A 25497-nucleotide genomic window follows, 5' to 3' on the forward strand; every position below is an offset into this window, starting at 1 on the left:
AGGGATAATGTTCTCAGTGCACTCTTGTGCAAGGTAACCTTTCCCCAAGGCAGCTGTGGTTGATGATGATGTGCCAATAGTCAAAATGAGGCAGCGTGCTGGCTGAGGAAAAGTGAGTTTTTCCTCTAGGCTGAACTGAAGAAGAGTAGTGCTGGGTCACAACAAAGAGTAATCTAGTCCACCATACCATTCCCAACAGGTTCCATGTATCTATGATAGTTAGTAGGCATGGAACAACAGTTATTTTTAATGCTTTCTAAGCTAGTGGCCATCACTACATTTTGTGGCATGGATGTGTATTTACGGTGTCCTCAATCCACCACCAGCCAGGCTCACTTGATGGTTCCAAGTTCAAGTACTATGAGAAAGGGGAGCTCAGTTCATCTTGCTCTTCATTTTTACGTTATGATGAAGCTCTACCATGTGCTTTTTCTTATCGTTAGTCTTCTGACACCTGGATAATTTTGGTTATTTTTTTACTCTGTACTTCCCATCTCTAAAATAACCTTTTGGAGATGGGCTGACCTGAAATTTTAAATGCGAGGTAGAATGGCATGGTGTAGGTGCTGCGCGCACATCCTGCATAGCGTCCATGACTTCTCTTGTACACCTGCAACTCCCTCTCCCAATTTAATCATTGCATTTGACATTTAAAGAACATTTTAAGACTAGGGACTCCCTTACTCTGCCATTTAAGTGCAGCACATACTTGTAGCCCTTTAAAACAAAAACAAGCAGTGATCGGGTTATCCCTCCCCCTCCCCCCACCAAAAGAATTACAGAAGGATGGGATATTATGTCACAGGTGCTGGACCATTACTAGTGCTATTAAAATACTAAAGATTTTTCTAAAAAAAAATTGGAAAGGCTCTCATTTCCTCAAAGTTCAGCAAAAATAAAAGGAAGAAGATGATGAGATTGGATTTATATCCCACCTTCCACTCCGAAGAGTCTCAGAGTGGCTCACAATCTTCTTTTAAATAATTTAAAATGCAATTATGTTTTATATGTTTTATTGGTTTTAACGGTAGTAATGTAATGTGAGCCGCCCTGAGTCCGCTTGCGGAGAGGGCGAGATATAAGCTTAATGTAATAAATAAATAAATTTACCTTCCTCCCCCACAACAGGCTAGAGAGGGCTCTCACAGCAGCTGCCCTTTCAAGGACAACCTCTGCCAGGGCTATGGCTGACCCAAGGCCATTCCAGCAGGTGCAAGTGGAGGAGTGGGGGATCAAACCCGGGGTTGCTGTCCACCAAAACAATGGCAATTTTAAAAAATATCCTTTCAGTGCCATTTTTGTCTTGTGAATTTTAATTCTTGGTATGTGCAAAGGATGCATCTTTCAGCTTTTTGCCCTACAATTACATTTTAGTGTCATATTCTTAAAAAAACGTGTCCATGCTATTCATTTGCAAGTATTTCTGTGTCCATGGGGCAGATGCATAGACAAACTGAAGCAGCCCCAAATTGGATATTCTGTGTTTGAATTAAAGCTGAATTCATAAAAATCAGCCTATACATGAGCTTTGGTTTGTTTGATACAAGAAGAATCCCCACAGCGTAGAATGAAAGTCAAAACAAGTGAGACACTGGAAGGTGTGCGACTGGATCATCTCAATGATTCTTGGAGATAAATTTCCTTTTCACAAGGTCCCAGTTTGGACTGGGATTATGATCCATCATGGTTTCTCTAACTAAAACTGTCTCCTTGCTCTAATTAACCCTTGAAAGACTAAATATGAATGCCAATAATCTCCCCTTCTCCATAAAGGACTGAAACAACACAGGGACAGATACACTTGCAATCAGCAGAACTAGATGCATGCAGAAAGGTTAAGGGTTTTTTTGAAGTTCAACTTTAAAAGATAATAGGACCCCTGCTCCGCCTAGCTGGGCCCTTTGTCCCAAGAATGATGGGACAGCAGACCCCTCCTTGGCAGCAGGCAGGGCAGAATGGATGAACACAAGGGAGGGAACAGGCAGCCAGAATTGGTAAGAGATGCCCTTGATTCTGAGAAGCTACAGCTTCATGCAAGAAGTAAAAAGGAAAGTGGGATGTAGTTAAGGCCTGGGGGCCAAAGGCAGGGAGAGGCACAGGATGAACCCCGCCCCCCTTACAGGTCTGCCCTACATCGAAGACAGCCAAGGAGGTTAAAGGCCTCCCCCCTCACCCAGAGGCCGAAGGTCATCCTCTTTCCTTCTGATTAGGAATCGTCTCAAGAACCAGAGAGCCTCAGCCTTTGGCTCAAAGCACACAGTGTCGGCAGAACATCTGCAACAGGGGAACTGGGTGTGTCACATTCCTGTTTATGGTCCATCTTATGCAGCTCGAATGGTGCAATGGTTCTCAGCCTTTCATAGCTTACACCCCACCAACCACTCTATCCAAGGGTCTCACCAGGACAGAAACCAAAAGCCCATCCCCCCACCATGCATTCTGTCATTATCCTTTACAAGAAGTTTTGACATAAAAATTGTAGTAATATTATTGAGAATAAATTTTATTGCTATGGTTGCCTAAAAGCAACTGAGGGACAGTGAATTCTTAATAATTGTTATACAAACCTTGTATTCTACCTAGACTAACCTTGTATTCTACCTAGACTACCTAGACAACCACCCCTGGTGGTGCGTCTACCCTTGGTTGAGAACCACTGGCCTAGGGCAACATGGCACATAAACGTGTTGAGAAGGGCAGTACCCACATGAGCCCACTTGGAAAATTAACTTTTTATGCATGCCTTTAAGATGCGAGTCTGAGAACTCTGAACAGGGCTTTCTCCATGGTGGCCCCACACCTTTAGAGCTCCCTCCCCAAACAAGTAATCTAAAGCCCATCAGGATTTTGAGCATTCCTGCTCAAAAAACCCCCTGCTACTTTGAAATTCAAGGATGCACTCATGCATGCTAATGACAAAAATGCTTTTGAGCAGGAACAATACTTTTGGAGGGGAGGTAAGAACACTGTGCTGGGCACTGAGTATTTTAAAGATGTTTCCAGTCCTGGAATGACATGCGACCCAGGCCATCCACACAGGAGAGATGGAGAGCACTAGCCCTGGAGGAGAGTAGGGCTTCTGGGATGCAGGACATCAGGCCTTGTGCTTTTTTCTCCACCCTTCTTCCAAGAAGCTCAGGGCAGCAGACAGAGCTCTCCCTCTCCCCCCAGAGATTCACAGAAGGGAAGCAGGTTGAGAGGCCACCTGGATCAAGGTTGTAGGTGGGGTCCAGGTGGACAAGTAACAATGTGCACAACTGGAGCACTGCCTATGGCTGGGTAAAAGGGCTGCCAACAGAAAAACACAATGCAAGGCTAGCTGTTGCCACTACACTCACTTTTTATGGAGAAGAGAAATGCTAGGGCTGGTCTCTAACCCCAGTCACATTTAAAACAACAGGTCTCCAATCCACCAGGGCCTCTCCCACACCCAGTCTAGGATCTACCCCCATGCCCCACCCAGGTTCCCAAATTTTCTGCTTCAAGGATTGGCAGCCCAAAGAGGGGCTCTTCTCTTTGAGGTGCAACAAGCCACAGTACCACTGGGAAATATGAAGAAGCTCTGCCAAAACAGCCAAGCTCTGATGTCATAGGCTGAAATTATCCCAACGTTTTGCTTAGCTGAAGAACATACAAGGCCACCCTCTGCTTTCCCTCTGGGAATACCCTTTGACTCCAGATTGAATGTCACTGTTGCACACTCATCTAGCCTTTTCATGCCTTACACTCAACCTTCAGTGAGGGGTCCACTTTTTCCTCTCAGTTGTATTCCTCATCTATAAAAGTATTTTATAGATGGTTACTCCTTCCGGGCTCTCCCGGCCCCAACGATCGAGGGTATTGAATGTGCCGGTCTGGCGTGGGACGTCGGAGAGGGGTTGGCGATTTGGCTGGTGTACCGTCCGCCTAACGCACCAGCTAGCGCCTTACCATCCCTGATGGAGGCAGTGGCAGGCTGGGCGTTGGAGTACCCAGGGCTTATGCTCCTGGGTGATTTCAACGTCCATGCTGATGACGTGGCCTCCAATCAAGCGATGGGTATGGTGTCGTCCATGGCGACTCTAGGACTCTCTCAATTTGTTACGACACCCACGCATCAGGCTGGACACACGTTAGACCCGATCTTTGCGTCCGGGATTTTGGTGAACGATATCGCGGTAGAAGCGGTACCATGGTCGGATCACCTAGCCCTCAAGGCCCGTATGGAGACACCGCCTCAACCCTGTATGGGCAGAGAGCCTATTTTGGCTCGCCCGCAGAGCCTAATGGACCCGGAATGGTTCCAAATGGCCCTGCGGGATTCCTGGCCCCCTGGCGATTCCCTTGATGACCTGGTGGAGGCCTGGCAAAATCGGCTATCCAGAGCAATCAACGAGATCGCACCTCGACGTCCTCTGCGCCCCCGTGTGAGGCTGGCTCCATGGTACACCTTGGAGTTACGCCAGCTGAAACAAGGACTCAGACGACTAGAGAGGCAGTGGCGGCGACGAGAACACCCTACAGAATGTTTATGAGGTCTTATGAGATGGCAGTCAAGGCCGCGAAGAAAGCTTACTTTGCGGCAAGGATTGTGTCTGCAAATTCGCGCCCAGCACAATTGTTTAGAATAATTGGAAATCTTACTGCACTGCCTCAAGGCAGACCAAATGTGAAAGAATTAGAGATAGGCTGTGAGGCTTTTGCAAAATATTTTGCAGATAAAATCACGTCGCTCCGCCAGGACCTGCCTATCATATTGGATACAGTACAGGAACTTGAGGCTCCATGCCTGTCTTCCGATTTCGTTCTGGATCGCTTCAACCCACTCAGCCTGGAGGAAGTTGACAGAATCCTCTCTTCTGCACGCCCAACAACTTGTGATTTGGACCCTTGCCCCTCTTGGCTGATTAAACCTTGCCAAAGGGAGCTCAGATGCCCTTTACGGGACATCATAAATAGATCCCTTTCTGAGGGGTGCTTTCCAACACCCTTGAAAGAGGCTATGGTCCGCCCCCTCCTGAAAAAAAGTACAGCAGACCCGGCCGTATTGGCAAATTATCGACCGGTCTCTAATTTACCATTTCTTGGTAAAATTATTGAGAGGGCAGTGGCATTGCAGTTGCAGGGTTTTCTAGATGACACTTCCATCCTAGACGCTTGCCAGTCCGGCTTTCGCCCAGGTCATGGGACGGAGACAGTGCTGGTCGCCTTGGTAGATGACCTCCAGCGGCATCTGGATCGAGGCGGCGTGGCGGTGCTGATGCTATTAGATCTGTTGGCCGCATTTGATACGGTCGACCATCAGCTACTGACCCGCCGCCTCACAATCATAGGGGTTAGGGGGCTAGCCCTACAATGGCTTTCCTCCCTCCTCAAGGGACGGGGACAAAGGGTGGCAATCGGGGGTGAGCTGTCCCAGAGGCACACACTAGATTGTGGGGTGCTGCAGGGAGCAGTTCTCTCCCCGATGCTATTTAACATCTATATGCGCCCCCTTGCCCAGATTGCCCGGAGGTATGGGCTCAGGTGTCATCAATATGCAGACGACACCCAGCTCTATCTGCTAATGGATGGCCAGCCTGACTGCGTTCCAGGGAATCTGGACCTGGCATTGCAGGCCGTGGCAACCTGGCTTAGGCTGAGTGGGCTGAAGCTGAGCCCGATGAAGAAAGAGGTCCTATGCGTGCGCTGCGGCGCCCTGGGGAGAGAAATACCTCTCCCGGTTTTTGACGATGTGCCACTGAAAGCGGCGCACCGGGTCAAGAGCTTGGGAGTTCTACTGGATCCTTCATTATCAATGGAGGCCCAGATAGCAGCCACTGCCAAGTTGGCGTTTTTTCATCTGAAGCGGGCAAGGCAGTTGGCTCCCTTCCTGGAGCGCCGGGACCTAGCAACAGTGATCCATGCAACGGTCACCTCAAGATTGGATTACTGTAATACCCTCTACATGGGGCTGCCTTTGTGCTGAACCCGGAGGTTGCAGCTGGTGCAGAACGCGGCGGCTAGGCTGTTATTGGGGCTCCCAAAGTGGGAGCACATACAGTCGGGGCTACATGGACTGCACTGGCTGCCAGTTACTTACCGGGTTCATTACGAAGTGCTGGTTATTACCTTTAAAGCCCTATATGGCCGAGGACCTGCCTACCTGAGGGACCATCTTTCCCCATATGAACCCCAGAGAGCACTGAGGTCAGCAGGGAAGAACCAGCTGGCTATTCCCGGACCAAAGGAGGCAAAACTACAAAACACTCGCACACGGGCCTTCTCCATCGCAGCTCCACACCTATGGAACCAGCTCCCGGAAGAAGTGTGAGCCCTGCGAAGCCCTGACCAGTTCCGCAGGGCCTGCAAGACCACCCTTTTCAGGATGGCCTTTGCCGGCTGAGCGACTGATGTTAGGTGACTTCTATCACCATTATTTTTATGAACAGAATTAGCACCTAAAATCTATTTGTAATTGTATTTGTTTTAAATTGGAATGTTTTTAAGACTAATGTGATTTTAAATCTTTGTATAAATATATGAATATGTTGTTAGCCACCCTGAGCCCACTTCGGCAGGGAGGGCGGGATATAAATAAAATTTTATTATTATTATTATTATTTTAAAAAAGGTAAAGATAGTCCCCTGTGCAAGCATTGAGTCATTACTGACTCATGGGGTGACGTCACATCATGACGTTTTCTTGGCAGACTTTTTACGGGGTAGTTTGCCATCACCTTCCCCAGTCATTTACACTTCACCCCCAGCAAGCTGGGGACTCATTTTCCTGACCTCAGAAGGATGGAAGACTGACTCAACCTGGAGCCGGCTACCTGAACCCTGCTTCCATCAGGATCGAACTCAGGTCATGAGCAGAGCTTGGACTGCAGCTTACCACCCTGCGCCACGGACTCCCTATAAAAGTCAAGACAAGGATTATTGTTTAAGGGTCGTAGAGCTGCTGTTGTTATCCACAACCCTTAAGCTGAAGGCAAAGGCAGTTTAGAACTCTGGTTCTTGTAGCCTCCGCTTCTCACAATTTCAAAAGGATCAAAATATTTCTGTATCCTGACAAGCCTTTCTAGGACAAGAGCATAGCTTGTAATGGAAACTGCTGTTCTGCTACTGTTCATTCTTAAAATAAATGTGGACAGATGTACTGCACATTGGGCTAGACAGTCAAAGCAAAGGACTGAAGATGCTTATGTTTTATACTACATAACACTGTAGAGACTGCTCCAGGCACGTGATTGTCCTAGAAGTTCTCTTAGTCTAAAATATCACGTAAGATGCTTCTGAGGCAAAAACAGTGAGGGAAATGGATCAGCAAGTTTGTACCATCATGTATTCATGTAATTGATACAATTTACTTATTTTTTGTTAGATGTGAAACTGTAGGAGAGGGACAAGCTACATACACTTTACCTGAGTGGTTCTCAAACTTTATCAGCTCCATTTTGATTTGAACATTTTCCTGACTCCCCAGCACACAACACAGACACACAACACACAACACAGACACACACACACAAACCAGACAACCTCCTTTCAAAGTGTGCACATCCAATGGAGGCCTCTATTATCCAGTGTAACCCAAACAACATGGTAAGCACCACATCTGCTACACGTGCACAGCAAGTTTGAGGGAAACGTTTGTGTTTTCTGCACATGGCCTGCAAGGTTAGGCTGTTGGCTTTCTACCCTCAGTTCTCCTTGCCCGCTTCCCATACCCCAGCTGGGTGGCAGGAGGGAACCCCTGAGTGGCCTGGAAGTGGCCTCATGGTGTTAGAGAATGCTCCAGCATTCCATCTAAATGCTATCTTTAAACCACAGAGCATCACGCCTGGTGCAAAGATGTCTCTTCTAGGTTGTGTCAGAAATGGCATCACTGTCCGGGGGCCACCAGTTGAGCCCCAGTGGAATTTCCCACCGCTCCCATCTCTCACTGGACCAGTTAAAGTCTCAGAAGGTAGCCAGTTCTATAGGGCCACAACTTCTTACCCCTGAACCAAGTTCTAATCAACCTCATGCCTTGGCAGGAAGGTACTTTGTACCACACACCACACAAAACTTCCTCGCTTGATAAATGCTAGCCAGAGGCTGCCTTAGCAGAACTGGAGGGAGCCTGGGAAAAATTTCAGAGTTGCTCACAGGACAGAGTCAGGCCAGGGTCCGACAAAAACTGAATTTCCAGTATTTAATTGAAAACCTGCTGTTATTGTTTAAGGGCAAAGGGAGGTCTCTTGATTTCTCCAGTGAAATCCTTGCATTGCAAAATAGTGTGAAATTGGGTTCACTGATATAGCAGAAGCAGCTATGATGGACCGCATGAGGTCTCGGCTCCCTCAACCCCAGGCAATCAAGGAGGGTTCCCAGGTCTCAGCAACCAATCAACACATTTCCTGGGTAGTGCTCTGGGGTGACTGGGAAACTTGATGACGCCAGGTAACGACAGCTCTCTGGACTCCCACCCTTCAGAAGAGAAGGCACCGGATTCCATCCTTGTCCCTTGAGGCACAGAGTCCTTGACATCACCCATCTGCCACCCTCTGCTTTCTCTCTGGGAACACCCTTTGACTCCAGATTGAATGTCACTGTTGCACACTCATCTAGCCTTTTCATGCCTTACACTCAACCTTCAGTGAGGGGTCCCCTTTTGGCAGGGATGCCCCTGGGTCAGGTCAAGAGAGGCACCCCAGAGTTCTGTGTTTCCCAGGGGTGTGTGGTCTCAACTCAGACCACAGTGTGCAGGGAAAGGGGGTGGGGGCTGTGCAGCTGCTGTTTGACCCATTTGGGAAACAACTCCCAAGACAGCAAGTGATAGTGTCCCAGGTACATGTAAGCCCCCCTCTTCCCGCATCCAAACTGGGCCTGCAAGTATCTGGGGAATGCAGAACTCTCAAATGCCCCTCTTACCCTGACTCAGGGAGAAAGTCTCTGAAGAAAGTATCAAGTTTGGTTCTGGGAGGACTCGGCTTTCATGTTCCCTAAATGGCACGAGAAAGGCTCTCCCAGCACCCTGGAACCTCCAGAAGTCAACTGACACGGGGCGCACATTTCCCTTCCTGAATATAAGATGAGTCAACCTTTAAAAACTGTCTGGACTGCCTGCTGTGGACTGTGGGTGCTTCAGTGGTTACCCCCTCCCCTCCCCTTTTCTAAAGTACGTCTGTGCCCATGGGGGTGAGGAACTTGCTGATATTATAAAACAAAAATTAGGATACTCAGATGTCACCATGATCCATATGCTCTCGCCATTTGGTGCAGTGATGAGGGAGCAGATATGATTCTACTACCCCTTGTATACCCATTTTGTATCAGTAGCATAACATCTTCAACTAAAATGCAATTTATTTATTTATTTTGTAACAGAACATTCACGCATGGGTGGGAGTTGTTATACATTTAAATGGTTGATTTAGTATTTTCTCATCCTGTTCTTGGTACTGGTTATTTGGCACAACCAATCTGAAAGGGCAAGCTAAGAGAGCAGAAACACAGCTGGTCTATTGTAACAATTTATTATCATTTTCTCTACCTTAGTTGCTTACAGGAAACAAATGTCTTTAAAAAAACACAGATGGGCTATTTACATAAAGAAACTAAAAGGAATGAAGAAAAAAAATACACGTTAAAATGCCTGCAAAATCATGCACTCTAGAACAAGATCACAAATGCAAAGCAAGTCATAGCAAAAAAAAGCAAAAAACAAAAAGCCCCAAACAAATTGAAAAAGCCATATAAGTTTAAAAAGCCATAGCTTGCAGTAAAAGAAGGTAAAAAAATAAAACAAAACCATTATTACATCAAGCATAGTCAATAAAATGAACAGCACAGATCTGTCTGCAGAGACTTTGACATTTTAAACAAATGCAGATTAAACAAACATGAAAAAATGCATCACAGTTCTATTGTAAGCATGCAACCGATTTCTCACAAACTTAGTCATTGGGTAGAAGAGTTTCTTCTTTCTCTCTCTTTTTAAATATAGGCGTAAGCCCTTTTGCCACACAGCCTGGAAACCATCTCTCTGTCAGGAGTGATACAGACTTAGAAAACCAGAGGAAGGAAGTTTAACATTGTGGTTTGACTCTTTTATGCCATGCCATAGCTGGCTGGTACATCCACACTGGCTCACTGGTTTGCATTCAACGTCCATACCAGGATTAGAAACCCCAATTAAGTAATGGTTTTAAATTCCTGTTTAGGGGACAAGCACAAATAATAGCACACCAGGTTTTGTTTGTTTTTAAACTGGGGAGCAGAAACTCCCAGTCTGTAGAGTAACAGTGTTCCAAAGACTGTCATTGACTCAAGAAACTGGCATAGGCAACACTGCATTGCTTCTACTTCTTGGCAAACTGTGGCTACACACTCCCTCCTCCCTTTGCTTATTCCCTAAGGTCATGGCTGGGCTGCTGGGTGCATGAGAGAACTTCTAGTGTAGCACACCAGGCAGGCTGGCAGGGGTGTAGTCCAGGAGAGCTTGCAGGGTGAATTTCCTGGGAGGATGGTTTTGGGGTGACCCAAAACTCAAAAAGGTGACTCTGGACACAAATTCTGCTTTTCTATCAAATGTGAGCATTACAAGCAGCTGGACAAAAGCTAGTTGGGGACTAGTTGGCTAGGAGTCACTTAGAGTTTAATCACACTCCAAAGCTGACCTGGGATTTCTGACAGCAGCCAGGCAAATTTAGGTTTTTTTCCTTCTTGCCACTATGTCCTCTCATTGCCAGCTGAAGCAGTTCGACAACTGCTTTTGTCCTTTGGCTACGTGGAGTACACACACACACACACACACACAGCATTTGTCAGGTGTCCCTGGGCAGATAAGGTCTGCATAGATCCGTTCTCTACTGCTGACCAACTAGCCGAATGCCCAGGGCTGACTGCAATGGAGGGGAGGAGTTGTGCAAAATGATGTGCACAAGAGCTTCCAACTGGATTGCGTCCAGCAGCTTTGCTTGTATAAACTGGTTCAAAGGCTTCTGTTAAAAATGTCTTTCATGGCGAAAGGAATTAATTATTCAACTATTTTGATGGAAATACACTTGATGTGGGGTTACCATTTCCATTCCCTTGTTGAGTTCCTTCTCCTCTGTGATATATAAAGTTCTGTTCCCACTATACACCACTGGCTGCTGCCAATGGAGGTACACATTAAGATTGCATCGCAACATGGATAAATGCATCTAAGCATTTGAAGGAGGATCTACACAGGTCTGCTGCTATTTTCAACGACAGCCCTTTGGAGATAGTAAAATATAGTTGGCCTTATGATGCATGTCATGGCTCATGACTTTTATTGGCAAGAAAAGTTCACATCCAAATCCTTAACTGAGAAGTGCGTGCAAGGAAGTTTTTATTTCTTCTTTACTTTATATGCCGTCTTTATTTATCCCATGCTTTGGTGGAGGTGCAGGGCAGGTACCATCATGCAAGCTACCAAAAGATGGGGAGGGAAGACAGCATGGTACAGCCCAAGCACAGAAGATCTCTGAAGTTAAGCAGGGTCAGTACTTTGAAGGCAGACCACCCAGGAGGAAGGCCATGGGCAACCACTTCTGCTTCTCTCTTGCCTTGACAGCCCCTTGCTGGGGTCGCCAGAAGTTTGCTGCGACTAGATGGCACTTTACACGCCCCCCCCCCCAAAGATGCATCCATAAAGTAGAGAGGGAACTGATTAGTATGCAGTTGCAAGCTACCTGGATTAATTGTCATGATTACTGGATCGTGCGTCTTAGAAAATTAGAGTCATCCTCCTCATTTGTCTAAGAGCCATAACAGCTGCTGCCCTAAACAACAGCAAGGATACCTGCTGTGGCTCAGACATGACGGACAGCAGACAAGGCCAAACATCAGCCTGGACTTTGGCAGGAGCAAGAGAAAAATCATAGCGAATGTTAATAAATTATTCCTAAAAGTTTGTGAGAAATGGCAATGCCATCTACCCCCCCTGCCCCTCCAGTGTAAGTTACATTCCATTAGGTATTAAAAAATAAAACTCATATGAAGCAGAAGAAACACAAAAAAAGTAAAGAAGTAAAATCAAGAACAGAAAAAAGATATGGAAATTTTCTTTTTAAAAAATAGTCCAGTCAGCCAAAGGAGTCAGTAACAGCAGCCCTTGTTTTCTCAGTGGACACTGATATTAATGTACGGACCACCCAGGCTCTCTCTCTCTCTCATTAGCTCTGTGGCAAACCCCGATTAATTTGTTATGCATCTTTAAGAACTAGTTGATAAAAATTATGTCTTGTGAAATCGGCAAATAGTCTGCAAAGTGAAATAAGAACAGAAATTAATAGATTAAACTGAAAAGATAAGTTCCAGAACTTAAAAAAAACAAAAGTGAAACAGGATAGTGAGCAATTGTGATTGGTTTCAAAAGCAAAATTCAAGCCTGAAGGAGGGGAGGGAGAGAGAATCTATAATCAATTGCTGAAGTGCTGAGTATTTTCCCTTTTGCCTACCAAATCCCTGTCGCCAACTTTCCTGAGTTATTATGCAGATAACATTTTTATTTATATTAATTCATCTTACATTTTCTTCCTACTGCCTAAAAAAACCAAAATAAACAAAATAAAAAAGCAGTTGGCCGTCCAAATGATAAAGTTGCATTATAGAACAATGCTGCATTAAAAAACCCAGGCAAGACATCAGTAGTGCTTCAGGATGAAGACAAATTCCAGTAAAGACCCACTAAACAAGATGGCAGGAGTGTTTGCCCCAGAGATGCCTCCTCCATGTTCAGGGGAGGGAGGGGGGCTTAGAGGAAGTTTTCTTTCAAGTATTGTGCAGATTGCATTGCTCAGATTGTGTGGAGCTTTAAAGATTAGGAGAAGCAGCTTGCCCAGAAACCATCTGATTACTAGTATAACTTTTAAAAGGCAGGTGTAATATGGGTTCCTGTAACCTCTTCTAGGGAAGCCTCATGTACAGGGCATTATAGTAGACCGGTTTTCAAGGAGCAGTCACAGCTGGTGCACCAAGTAAAGCCAGAAAAGAGCACTGCTGGCCATAGCGCCCATCTGGCACTCGAGCGCAAACGCAGGAGCACCCTCAGGTTCTGGACTTCCTTCTCCTGGGAGAAGGCAACTGTGTCTGGAGAAGATAATCCGTCCATTATCTGTGACCCAGCGCCTGCAACCATTCTGACACATCTAGACCAACCTTCAGTTTATTAGCCCTCAACTGGCACAGCACTCAAGAGACTTTTGCTCGGGGATTGCACTGCCTTGCTAAGATTTGAAGAAAAGAAGAGCTATAACAGGGTTTTTATTAGTATGCTTATGGTACTGGACTGAAACACATGGCTATTCCTACAGATATTGTATAGATGTGAGACTGAGGGGAAAGCCCTGCCTGAGATCATAGAGAGCAGCTGCCAAGAGGCAACGGGGGCTGGCCTAGATGGGAAACAGGATGGACCTTTGGTGTGATCTGGAAGGGCTCTTATATTGTTACAGAATCCCAGAGAATACCTCTCATGGGACAGGGGAAGTGTCTGTCAGCACCATATTCTGTAAACCAGGGGTGGCCAACGGTAGTGCTCCAGATGTTTTTTGCCTACAACTCCCATCACCCCCAGCTAGCATGGCCAATGGTTGGGGCTGATGGGAGTTGTAGGCAAAAAACATCTGGAGAGCTACCGTTGGCCACACCTGTTGTAAACTATCTGGCAGGTATCCATAAGGGTTACACAAATTGTTAAATTCTTTTAATTTCTTTTTAATCTCGTCTTGATATGTGGTGGATAGTTATATATTCAATTTAACTTGTATATTGTTTGTACGGTCCTCCCTCATTTTGTATGCTACTTATACAATTTTTAGCTATTTTTATTGTTGAAGTAATCTAGTTAAGATTTTATACTGGCCTGGTAAACCTACCGACCTATCTGGCAGGAAGGAGCAGTGCTCAGGGCTTGCCAGATAGTACAGATCATGGTTGAGGATACTGAAAACTCATGAGAGGCTCAAGAAAACCAAACCCATGTCACTCTTGTCTGTCACTAGGTGAAGAATGGCCAAGGCTGTTTCCGGAGGGGACAGATGGAAACAGAATCTGATAAGGAGTCTCATTCAATCTAAAGCTGGCCCAAAACCACAGACTCCCTCACCTTCTCCTCAGAGGCAGTTTAGAGAATGTCCAGGAATCACCCCTCAGAGAGGTACCCACTAAAAGCCTTTATCTTTATAGATGTAAGTTATTTGGGGAAACGATTGTTGGACAAGTGGAATATAAATCTAATAAACAAGCCTGATGGCTTTTGCTAGTCTTTCACAGCAAGCTAGTATTACACATGGCTTTGTAAAATCCAGGTCTGACTGTGTTCTACACAGTGCTGCCTTTGGAGGTGGTTCAGAAGCGTCAACTGGTTCCAAGCACAGCGGCCAACGTATTTACAGAGATTGGCTGCAACAAGCACATGACTCCCATCTTGTTCCAATTATGTTGGCTTCAAGTGTGCTCCTGGGCCCAACACAAAGTGCTGGTGTTCACCTGCAAGACCTTAAATGGCCTGGGATTAAGGCACCTGGTGAACTGCCTCCACCCACACTGAGGTTGGTTGAGACCCCCTGTTGGAGAAATCTGATTGGAGGAACTCCATGAAAGGGCTTTCTTGGCAGATGCCCTGGCCCTTTGGAATAGCTCACTCCCCTCAAAGAAGCAGATGGATCCTTCTCTAGAGGCCTCCTGGCATCAGCTAAAACTGCTTTTTATTCATAGTTTGTCTCCTGCGCATGTTAAGTTTCTAATGGCTGCTGCCTATTTTAACTGTTTGGTATGGATTATATTATCGTAAGCCATTCTGAGTATTTATTTAACAGAAAGTGGGCTGTATGTAGTCTAATACATAAATGTCAGCCACTGAGAAAGGAGGCGCACAGGTAATGAGGCTGCTCTAAAGGACCTTGTCTGTATCCTTAGCTCTCAAGAACAGAAACTCATCCAAGCAGTTTGTGATGAGAGGCAACCAAGGATACCTCAAGCTCATTCATGGAGTCAACCCAGAGAAGTCAGGCAGCAAGGACATCAGAGAGTGGATCCACAGAGTGTTTAGCAAAACATATCACAGTGAGCGACATCGCAGAGGAAGCAAAACAGCTGCCACTAAGAAAACCACACACACAACACACCTCTTTTCTCCCCCTCATCTCACATAATGAAAACACACACACACAATAGAACAGGTGGATTGTGTCATTGTTTCACCAGACAGGAGTAAATATCACATTAACATGCAGTGTCAACTGGCATTTTCATTTGCTTCGAAAGCGAGCCAACCAACTGAACAACCTCTGCTGAGACAAAGCCCCCAAGAAGCACCCTGACTGATATTAAAACAGAGCGACAAGAGTGGGTTCCCTTAGGAAGGGTAGCTTAATAGCAGCACACTTCATTATTTTCATGCAAGAGAGACAAAAATTGCTGTGTGCATAGCTGACTTCTCCCACCACCTTATTTTAGCACAGGCATCAGAACTATACTATATTTAGGTTGTATGACACATCTGTGCCATAATAAGAACTGACACGAGGCCTGCACTATAATGAACCTCCTGTAATGAGGGTTAAGGAAGTGAAGTCCTATCAATCCCAGGCTTTTGAGGTATAGATAAGAGGCACATCCCAGTGATTGCTCTTTCCAGCAACCTTCATCTATTTCCACAGGGCTTGAGCAGTCCCAGAGCTGGCCAGGTTGCATCACAAGGCCCTCCCTTGGCTGCCTGCTCCTTTACGGAACAAGGCCATGGGCAGCAATCTCTCAGAGACTGCCCCATAACATGGCAGATATGGGTGAAATTACTGCCCAGCTGGATACAGAAACGTCACATCCAAATGAGCTTTCCACCTTACATCCAAAGCCGCCTCTGGAATCTGTCCTGAAGATAGAAGAAGACTGCTGGGTAGAAATCGAGAAGGCTTTTGTGGCCTGCTCCCCCACATTCTATCTTCAGCGCTGCACTGCCAATTACAGACCTATTTCTCTTCTAGGCAAGCAATAACTATGTGCAAAGAGCTGAAAAGATCCAGCAAGACAGTAACACAACACTACTCGGCTCTCAAAGGGATACGGGACAGAGCACATCCCCTGCTGCCAAGCACTTAAAATGACCCTCAGCTTCCCTGGAATTGACACGACACATTTTGTCACACTAGGGGTTTGCTTGCACATGCTGCTCATGCAAGGTCCACCACCAGGTTAAATCAGCTCCTTTCTATTCTGCAGCCTGTGTAGAAGCAGGTGTCAGTTCAACTCCTGCAATCAAGCAAATTAGCTACAAAACCACCCACTGGTGGTGGCTCCCGGCAACTATCTGGTTTTTATCCTTTCCAAGGAGCTCAAGGCAGCATGCTTCATCCTTCCCTTCTCCACTTTAGAACAATCCCGTCAGGTAAGCAAAGCCTGGCCCAGCGCCAGCCCATAACACTTGTGGCAGGGGGAGGATCTGAACCCTGCTCTCCCCCGACCCTTTTCAGCCAGGGGATGCCTTTAGGATTTTGACACAGGGCTCCATGTGGGTGCCACGGAAGGCAGAGCCAAGCACAAAATGGCTGCCACGGAAGTGCAGTTGTAACAGGTCTTCAACCTTTCAGGCAGAAGTTCAACAGGATGCTCTTTAAAATTAATGTATTAAGTATTTTCTTGCATAGACAACAATATAACTTTGCGTACTGAATTAGTTTAAAAACTCAGATCTTGTAGTATTTGTGTTCACTTTGCTGGTGTTAAACACACTTATGCAAAAGGAAAAGCTGCTTCTTCTCCAGGCTGTCCCCTTCATGCGAGCCCCTCTCTCTGGAGCCCAGCCATTTTCAACCTGCAGGATCACTTGTAACCATGGCAGTCTGGGCTGAAGAGCTAAAGAGAGCTCCTTTTCTTGCACAGGTTTACAGGAAGAGAGGCTTTTGGGTCAGGTTTTGATAGGAACACAAAATACTTTTGAAAAGTGAACAATAATTTGATGTAAAAAGTTTATTTCTTCCTGAATTATCAAAATATATTAAAACTGGAAAGATCTGATGACTTTAACAGACGTTACAATTAGGTGCATTAAGCATTTTAACTGTGTAGCCTAATAATGTTTCGTCAGGACAGTAAACTCCCCGTGTTTTCAGAATAACACTCTGCTATTTGCACAGGTAAAGTTCTGAACATGAAGTCTCTGCATTATACCATAAACATCAAAAACTCAAAAAGCCCCACTTAGTCCTCACCGATTTTCTAGAAACAGCTGGCAGGTGCTGTGAGACGCGGCAGCTGGCACCCCCGAGCACCAGGGTAGAGACCACGAGGCTACATCCTGGCTTTTAGCTTCAGGAAAATGTAGAAACAAACACAATGCACACACCCCCCCCCCCAGAAAACCCTAGGAGTTACTGAGGAGAGGGCAAAGATGATATTGTCTGTCTGCTTCCCATGTTTCCCTTAGACTGGGCTAAACTGTTTAGCAGTTGAATCATTTAAGCCGACATACTGTATGAAAATCCACTCATCTTACTAGGATTGTCATTTCCCAGGGAAAGGTTGAGAGAAGAGTCTTAATTCCTGCTCCCTTTTATTTCGGTAGGAGGATGGATGGACAAACGGTCTCAATATGGACAGTGAGAGATCTTTGAGATCCTTTTCCTCATCCAAGCTAGGTTTCTGGCCTAGTCATATTTCAATAGATTTGTGCATGCATTAGAAACAGACTGCGCATACAATTCAAAAGGTTACTTGTATAGATGTCCAAGTAAGTGCCTTGGGTAGGTTAGCGGGCCGAACTCCCATCAAAGACTTTTACATCTCACAATAAAAGTCCAGCTGGGATGTATATGCCGACAGCCACCAAGGTTAGAATGGAACATAAAGATATCAAAATATCAAATAAGTGTGGTGGAACCTTTTCCACATCTACTAGTATAAAAAATTGCAAGCTTTTAAAGATGCACGGAACTCTTGGTCAGGCAGAATCACCTCAGCAACTCATAGGGTCAAAGTGACAAGTGTAGTCACCAAACAACAATGGAAGAACCAAAGTCGGTGGCTGACTATTCAGACTTCCCTTAACAGAATTGTAAGAGTTCACCACGTGCCCACATCTGCAGGGCGAGAGGAACTGAAGATCAGGGATAGTGAGTGACTTGCCCCAGGCCACACAGGCATTTTGCACAGGAAGCTTGAAGACCCCTGGCAACTTCCAATGGAGGCCTTCACCATGAAGGGTGGCCACCTTTCCCATTGCTATTTCAGTGCAGTTTTCTGAACAATGTGGCTGAATGTGATGTACTCAAAAGGTTCATCAGGGAGTATTTCCCCTGGTTTTCTAACATGGCATGGAAAATCTCATAGGAGAACCTGGGTTATAAATCTCCAAAGGGAAAAGGATGAAAGCATCTCTGATGCTTTGATAAATGGCCAAGTGAGTGAGTCACTACTGGCTTAGAAGAAACAGAATGCAGAAATTCACCCAGACTGATTCAGCTCAAAGGCAAAACAGGACTAGAGGAGCCTCTCACCAATCCAAAGCACGAGTGCTTCGTTTGGCAAAAGAGGGAATATATTTTTCAGCAACGAAGCAGGATGTTTTCTGGCTGCAATGCCTTTCCCACCCCAAACGTCTTTCCCATGCCACAAGATTCCAAATGCATGTCCACACTCACAAATGCACATCTGGAATTGGGGGAAATGCAGCAGAAAAACAAATGGCAAGGAAGGGGTTAAGTACTCCCTGCTCCTTCCCAACTGCCCTTCTGACGAAAACTCTCCACTAGAAACAGCTACTGTATAAATAGATTTCTTTACATGTCATGTTCAGTTTGGCCCTAAGTAGTAAGATCAGAAACTGCACAGGGCCTATATGGCTAAGAAAAAGATTTTCGTTGCGACTGTAGAAACTGCCCTGGAAAACCCATCTTATGAATACCTAGTTTGACTGGCAACAGTCCTAATTGCAGCTGGCTTACAGCTGTGGGAAGCCCTTCTCTGGAGGGATGCCTTTCTTTGGGGCTTGCATGAAGCAGAGGAAGTTCTAGGGCTATTTCAGCTGATTATTTTTAAAATCTACTTGAGATTGCTATCCCCCAAGAGGCCTCAGGAATGGAGCACTAGACCACACTGAAACAAGGGGACTGCATGAAGAAGAGGAACTGAAGTTGCATATGTGCCAAGGGCCCCTATAGACCTGGGAAAGGTCCAATATTGTGTTGTTGGTCCAGATGGACTGATGCTGTAAGAAGCCTTGGGAGAATCTGCTTGTGTGAACTTCTAGAGTAGTTTCGGATTCCCTCCCCATCCCTGGGTTTCTTACTAATCTCAGAGAGTGATAAATGTGCCTCAAAAGACACCATGTAGGGGACAATCTGGATAGCATAGGGTTCTTTTTTTTTGGGGGGGGGGGGGTTGGAGGGGAGGGGCCAGGAAAGTTTCTTCCGGTATCCTTCCAACTGAGGACACCTGGAGGAGGAAACAGAGGATGTCATTTTCCACAAGCCTTTAAGCCTTCATGGCATCCTCCAACATGGAACAGGAGAGTGTCCCAGAGGGCACTACAACACATAGGGGGCCTATGGGGTGACCGCCCATTCCTGGAAGGAATGGATAAGTCCAGCAAATTGACAATAGGCTGTGGACCTCTACAGATACTCAAGCATGCTGCCCCTTGATGTTGCAGCTGGATAGGGTCCTTTTGAACTATGGATAATATACTATAGAACAAAGTTTTACCCCCCCCCCAAAAAAAAGATGTCCCTTGCATCTAAACCAATGCTTGACAGGCTACGACAGAGTGGATCAATACAGCATACAGTAGGTGGAGGGCAACCTCTAAGCAATGCACAACGCTAGACAAAGGGCTCTAGTAGTGACCCTTCACATGAGAACAGAGGTTCCCTGTTTTCAGGTGTGATTGGGTGGGGACATGCTTTTGCAAAGGTCAGAGAAATGAAGGCCTTGTTTCCTGTGGCTGCCAGGGCAGGTCAAGGGATGGCTGTTGGCCACAATAGCTCGAGAGAAGCCTCTGTGCTCAGGAGGAGTGTCCTTTGGGATGGCAGCAGGGAGAGCTGCGGCTTTCTTATCCATTTGGAGGGTTCCTGGAAGCCTCTTGCTGGCCATCACTGGAAACAGGACAGTGGGCCAGATGGACCCATGGCCTGATCCAGCACAACACAGCAGGAGCCACCCAGGACTGTTATGAACCCCTCTCAGCAGGGAACATCACCAGTGCTTATGAGCATGGCCAGTCACAGCAGAAGGATAAAAGTATTTCTGAACTTTGTTGAGTTACTCAAGACCAAAAGCAAGTTTCCTAGCAGGCTTATTTTCCTTTTTTCCTACAGGGTTTTATGAAGACAGTCTAACTTGGTTTTTTAATTAACCTGAGCAAGACTCTCTTTTGCATCCTTTTTCGGAAGCAGTTACAGAAAAGAAGGTAAGGGAGTGTAATCGCTTGCAGCACTCAGGAATGAATTTAACACACAGTGCAGTGCTTTCCTGGGTGGGAAGGCCAGATGGGCTGATGCTGTAAGAAGCCACAAGCACACCAGTCAGAGATGGGCTTCACAGGCCCCTCTAGAAACCTGCAGCAAAAGGAGAGAAGGAAAGGAAAGGAAACTCTCCTGCATATAAGCCTGAAGTGTGTCTGATGCAGAACACCATGGGGCATTTGGTTTCCATGACTGCCTGTTGACAGTGGCAGAAATGAATTGGAAAGGAGCTGCTCATCACCAGCAGGAAGGGGTATTTAAAAGCCAGCCAGCCAGCCAAGCGTTTCAAAACCTCAGGAGTTTGCAAAGTGAGGACAGGCAATTTGGGAGTAAAGGCAGATCACTACAAGCAGCTGACCTGACAGCTGCATGGGAAAGGGTGCAAATGGGGAGGAGAGAGAAGCCAGCAGAAAGTGGCAGGGCTGAAGCCACTCTCTGTTACAGGGGGCCTCTCTGGAGTGCTGCAGGCAAAGGACAGGGGGGACAACAGAGAGTTTATGGGGTGCATTCCACAGAGACAGAAGTAGTATGGACAACATGCTTAATCTTAAAGAAAATGCTGTTTTCAAATAACCAGTACCAATTAAGACCCGAAATGAATACTTATTGTCTTCCCATGTATTTCTTCCCATTGTTTTACATTAAAAAACATTCCTGGAAACAACAAAGGTTGCCCAAGAACAGATGGAAACGGCCATCACAAAAGATTGTCTTTTTTAGAGACTTCACTGCCTCAGTTAAAGTTATGGAAGTAGGCGTTTCTTTTTCTTAGTATCTATTAGACATTTTTTTCTGGCTTTGGGATACCAATTAATAAAATTTCACATACCTGGGAACTGATAACTGTAACTGGGGGCAAATCCAGGGTATCCTCGGCCATAGGTCGCAACAAAATTTGGGTAACCTTGAATACAAAAGTTAGAGAGAGAGAGAATAAGATCTAAATTTTGACTCTTCAACCACATGCTAATTTTTCCAACAAGTGAAGAAGAAACTTGACTTTGGCACTATACATTAAATGTATTCTTTCTGCACACAACTATTAATAACAGTACATCATATGTACATACAGTACATACTCATCACATTGAAATAATCTTTTATAGCAATCTTTAAAGGTTGGCCAGTTTTAAATCAGGTTAAGCAAACAGCACCTAAAAGAATGAGCTGTGATGTGAAAGGCCCCTCCTTAAAAGGTTGCTGCGAGGGTTGCAGCAAAAAAATGTATGTGAAGTGGTCTGAACACTAAACACTTATACTTGTCCTCCTATTGCATGGGGGGGGGGGGTCGAAGTAGAGAAACGATGACTTGCCCAAGGCCAGCAAGCAGGTGGATGGCAGAGGCAGGATTCAGACCAGACACTTCCTGGTTCGCCGTTCACCTTCTTGGCTACGATGGCTCCCTACTTGTAGGCAAAGTTTCACTGACATGCTGAAGGAAGAACCATTTGCTGGGGCTTCCCTTGATCATTTCCCCTCGAGACTGCCTAATCATAATTAAAATGCACTCTAGCCCCTCCAGTCCAAGGACTTGCCTACTTTTTCAGTGTGAAAGAATAAATGCCAAATGCTAAAGCTAAGCACATAGCACAGGTTTGCTCTGACATTTGGAGAGCTTACAACAAATGTACTTTGCTTCGGAACTATTGACAATTGGAGATTAAGGCACCAGTAATGCTTCATCCCGTGAGTGTGAAGGACAACTGTTAATGCATCCCAGAGTCAGGGGCAGCCAGGGAGACTCAGGAGATTCTACATTTGCAGGCTACTAAAAGTCCACCCAGCTACCAGTTACTTCTTTATGGCGTTCGGACTGAAGCACCTGCAACCATGTCCAAGTATCTTTGGCTTTCTGAGAATGGAACTGGACGTCACAAGGGAAATTGTGGGGCCCAGCCTCATGCCTTCCTGCTGCTTTGGGGGGCACGAATCCCAGCCTCTTGTATGTCTTATCCCTGCATTCTTGTTCAGGGATGCTAAGAGCCCCAAAGATTCCTCTACCCCAAAATCATTTGAAAAACAGTAATACAATTTGCCTGGCTACATGACCCCCCTCTGGAGAGGAAGTTCCAAAGTTCTGGTACCACATCTGAGAAAGCCGCCTATCTAGCCTCAAATGGGGGGGGGGGCAACTGAAGCAGAGCCTCTGAAGATGACTGGAGTGAATGGGTAGTTTCATATGGGGCAAGGCAGCCCTTAAGGTATGTTGGTCTCAGGCCACTTAGGGCTTTAGAGGTGAGCACCTTGAATTGAGCCCAGAAGCAAACTGGAAGCCTATGCAGATGAAAAAAAGAATGGAATGATACAGTGTCTAATTAGATTTTAATGTCACTGCTTCATGCGGCATATTAATCATGCTGTTTTACTGAGTTTTTAAAATTCTTGTATTTGACACCATCTCAAATTGGATATAAACAGAACAAACCAGCAAAGGGGAAGAGCAAAGCTTGCTGAAGTGTTGCCTTACTAAGGTTTTGGTGTTCCAAGACAGTGCCAGCCATTCTGCCAATTGCATTTGCATGGACATCAAAAGGCCTGTACAGTTCCTTACTGAAGGCTCCAGAACAAACTTTGAAGTTCTGAGTGAGAAGGGTCCTCTTATGATCTGGATTCAAACTGATTGAAGAACAGGAAGATGAGGTAGGAGCAGGGCTAGCGTGCCCGCTAGGTGACCTTAAGCTGCAACCGAGGGCAGTGACCTTTGGGGATTCCGAATTGGGCGTCTCCCATGTGACTTGCAAAGGCGGGGGTGGGAAGGCGGTGGTGGCTCCTGCGGCAGGGAGCAACTGGAGGCTTCTGGGGCGGAAGCCCTTCCAGCCCATCCGCTGGCCTCAGGTACAAGTCAAAGAGAGCGTTCACAATGGAGAGGAGTAAGCTTGTTCTTTACTTCCCCCCACGTGTCTGCTAAGTGCAACTTACCTTGTTAATAAATTACCAGCTGAGATCTTTGGGTTGTGATGGACAGCTGAGAAGAAGGGTTCAGAGAGACACCCAGCGGGCACTTCTCTGGCCACAGCGTGTGACGTTCTGGGCTTTCGTGGAAAAGCCTTGTCCAACAATGGCTGCAGTCAGAACTGCCACCCTGATCAGCTGGCTGGGGGGGCTGAGCCCTGGCTCCTTTCCCAGCCACAGACCTGGGCAGAGTTCGGAGGCTGGTGGCAGTGTGGGCACGCTTTTAAAACATCAGGGAAATATGGTCAGCCTTGTAATGTGATCCCATCTAAGGCAGGGGTGGGGAACAGTGGCTCGCCAGGTGTATTTTTTGCCTACAACTCCCATCAGCCCCAGCCATTGGCCATGCTGGCTGGGGCTGATGGGAGTTGTAGGCAAAAAGCATCTGGAGAGCCACCGTTCCCCACCCCTGATAAGGTATCACTGCATTGGGAATAGCATGTCTTGTTCTGAGAAGCCAATCTCAAAAATGTTATCCTAAACAAAACCATTAATAAAGCACCCAAAATTATCAAAAGGTTTGAGCATCTTTTACCTCAGGAAAGGTTAAAACAACGGGTTCTGTTTAAATATCTGTTGTTGGACAGCTGCCCAGACTCCACTGTGGTGTAGTGCAGGGGTGGGGAACGTCAGGCCCAAGGGCCGTTTACAGCCCTTGAGATCACTGGGTCTGGCCCTTGGGGATTGCTGGGCCAATCTGGGCTCTCTCTCTCTCACAGACTCTCTCTCTCTCTCATGGGCATTGTGAAGGACTGCCACTGGAGTATGTGGGTGCCTTGAAAGGTTTGCTGGGAGCAGCTGAAGGGAGGGAGGGAGGGGTGGGAGCCAGCTACCACCAGTTTAATTTGCATGTAATTATTCCAGGTGGTGTGGCCTAATATGCTAATGAGTGTGTGACCCAATATGCTAATATTAGGGGATGTGGTCTTATATGCCTGGACCTAGGCATTTGCTTAGGGTGGCAGGTCGGAGTGTGTGTGTGTGCTGAATTAGGCTCTCCCCACATATCTTCAAATAGAAAAAAAAATATTTGAATTAATTTTGCCGGCCTGAATTGTTCTCCCTCAGTGAAGCACTATTTTTTAAATTGATGATTTTATATGGCCCCCGAATGATGTTATAAATATCCAAATGGCCTTTGGCAGAAAAATGGTTCCCCACCCCTGTTGTAGTGGTTAAGTGTGCGGACTCCTATCTGGGGTTTGATTCCCCACTCCTCCACTTGCAGCTGCTGGAATAGCCTTGGGTCAGCCATAGCTATCACAGGAGTTGTCCTTGAAAGGGCAGCTGCTGTGAGAGCCCTCTCAGCCCCACCCACCTCACAGGGTTGTGGGGGGAGAAGATATAGGAGATTGTAAGCCGCTCTGAGTCTCTGATTCAGAGAGAAGGGTGGGGTATAAATCTGCAGTCATCTTCTTCCGCTTCAGGGAACTTGGCCAGGGCATTAAGAGGCTGTGGCTGAGTGGGCACAGCAGAGCCAGTTGAAGCTTAATCCAGCAAAGACAGAGGTCCTGTACCTGAGCCGGAGCAGGGTTGAATCGGGTATCAGGCTTCCAGTCCTGGATGGTGCACTACTTGTGCTGGCCCAGAAGGTGAAGAGCCTGGGGGTGATCCTGGATGCCTCACTCTCCATGGAGGCCACATCACCACAGTTGCCAGGTCGGCCTTCAGCAGATCAGGCAACTGGTATCCTACCTCTTCCCCCAGGATTTGCCAACAGTGACTCCTACAATGGTCAGTTCTTGCCTTGATTACTGTAACTTGCTTTATGCAGGTTTGCCCTTGGACTGATCTGGAAACTCCAGCTAGTGCAGAATGTGGTAGGTGCCTGATGACTGCATCGCCTGTGTGAACTTTCATTCAGCTGGTGCTACGTCAATTGTACTGGCTACCAACTGAGTACCGGATCTGTTTCAAGGTGTTAGCGTTGACCTTCAAAAGCCCTGGGACCAACATATCTGAGGGACTGCCTCTTCTCAAATGAGTCCCAAAGAGCTTTATGCTTGGCCAATCAACATCTGCTGGCTGTCCCCAGCCCAAAGGACCTCTGCTTAGCCGCAGCTAGTGCCAGGGTGTTCTCTAGCCTAGCCCTGGCCTGGTGGAACATGGT

General features: G+C 46.4%; 1 protein-coding gene across 12 annotated transcripts in view; it reads right to left on the reverse strand.

The window, feature by feature from the left end:
• The window catches only part of MSI2 (musashi RNA binding protein 2), a 568927-nt gene that overhangs the window by 78145 nt on the left and 465285 nt on the right, over positions 1-25497 (reverse strand). For 11 of the 12 annotated variants that reach the window (XM_060259524.1, XM_060259515.1, XM_060259513.1 and 8 more), the window contains one exon: positions 21265-21339. In XM_060259524.1, coding sequence (XP_060115507.1) covers positions 21265-21339 — 75 coding nt within the window. Of the gene's footprint in view, positions 1-9466; positions 12238-21264; positions 21340-25497 lie in introns of those variants that run through there. The other variant, XM_060259525.1, reaches the window with a different exon arrangement.

This window comes from Heteronotia binoei, chromosome 18 (genome assembly GCF_032191835.1).
Source record: "Heteronotia binoei isolate CCM8104 ecotype False Entrance Well chromosome 18, APGP_CSIRO_Hbin_v1, whole genome shotgun sequence".
In the NCBI taxonomy this organism is placed as follows: Eukaryota; Metazoa; Chordata; class Lepidosauria; order Squamata; family Gekkonidae; genus Heteronotia; species Heteronotia binoei.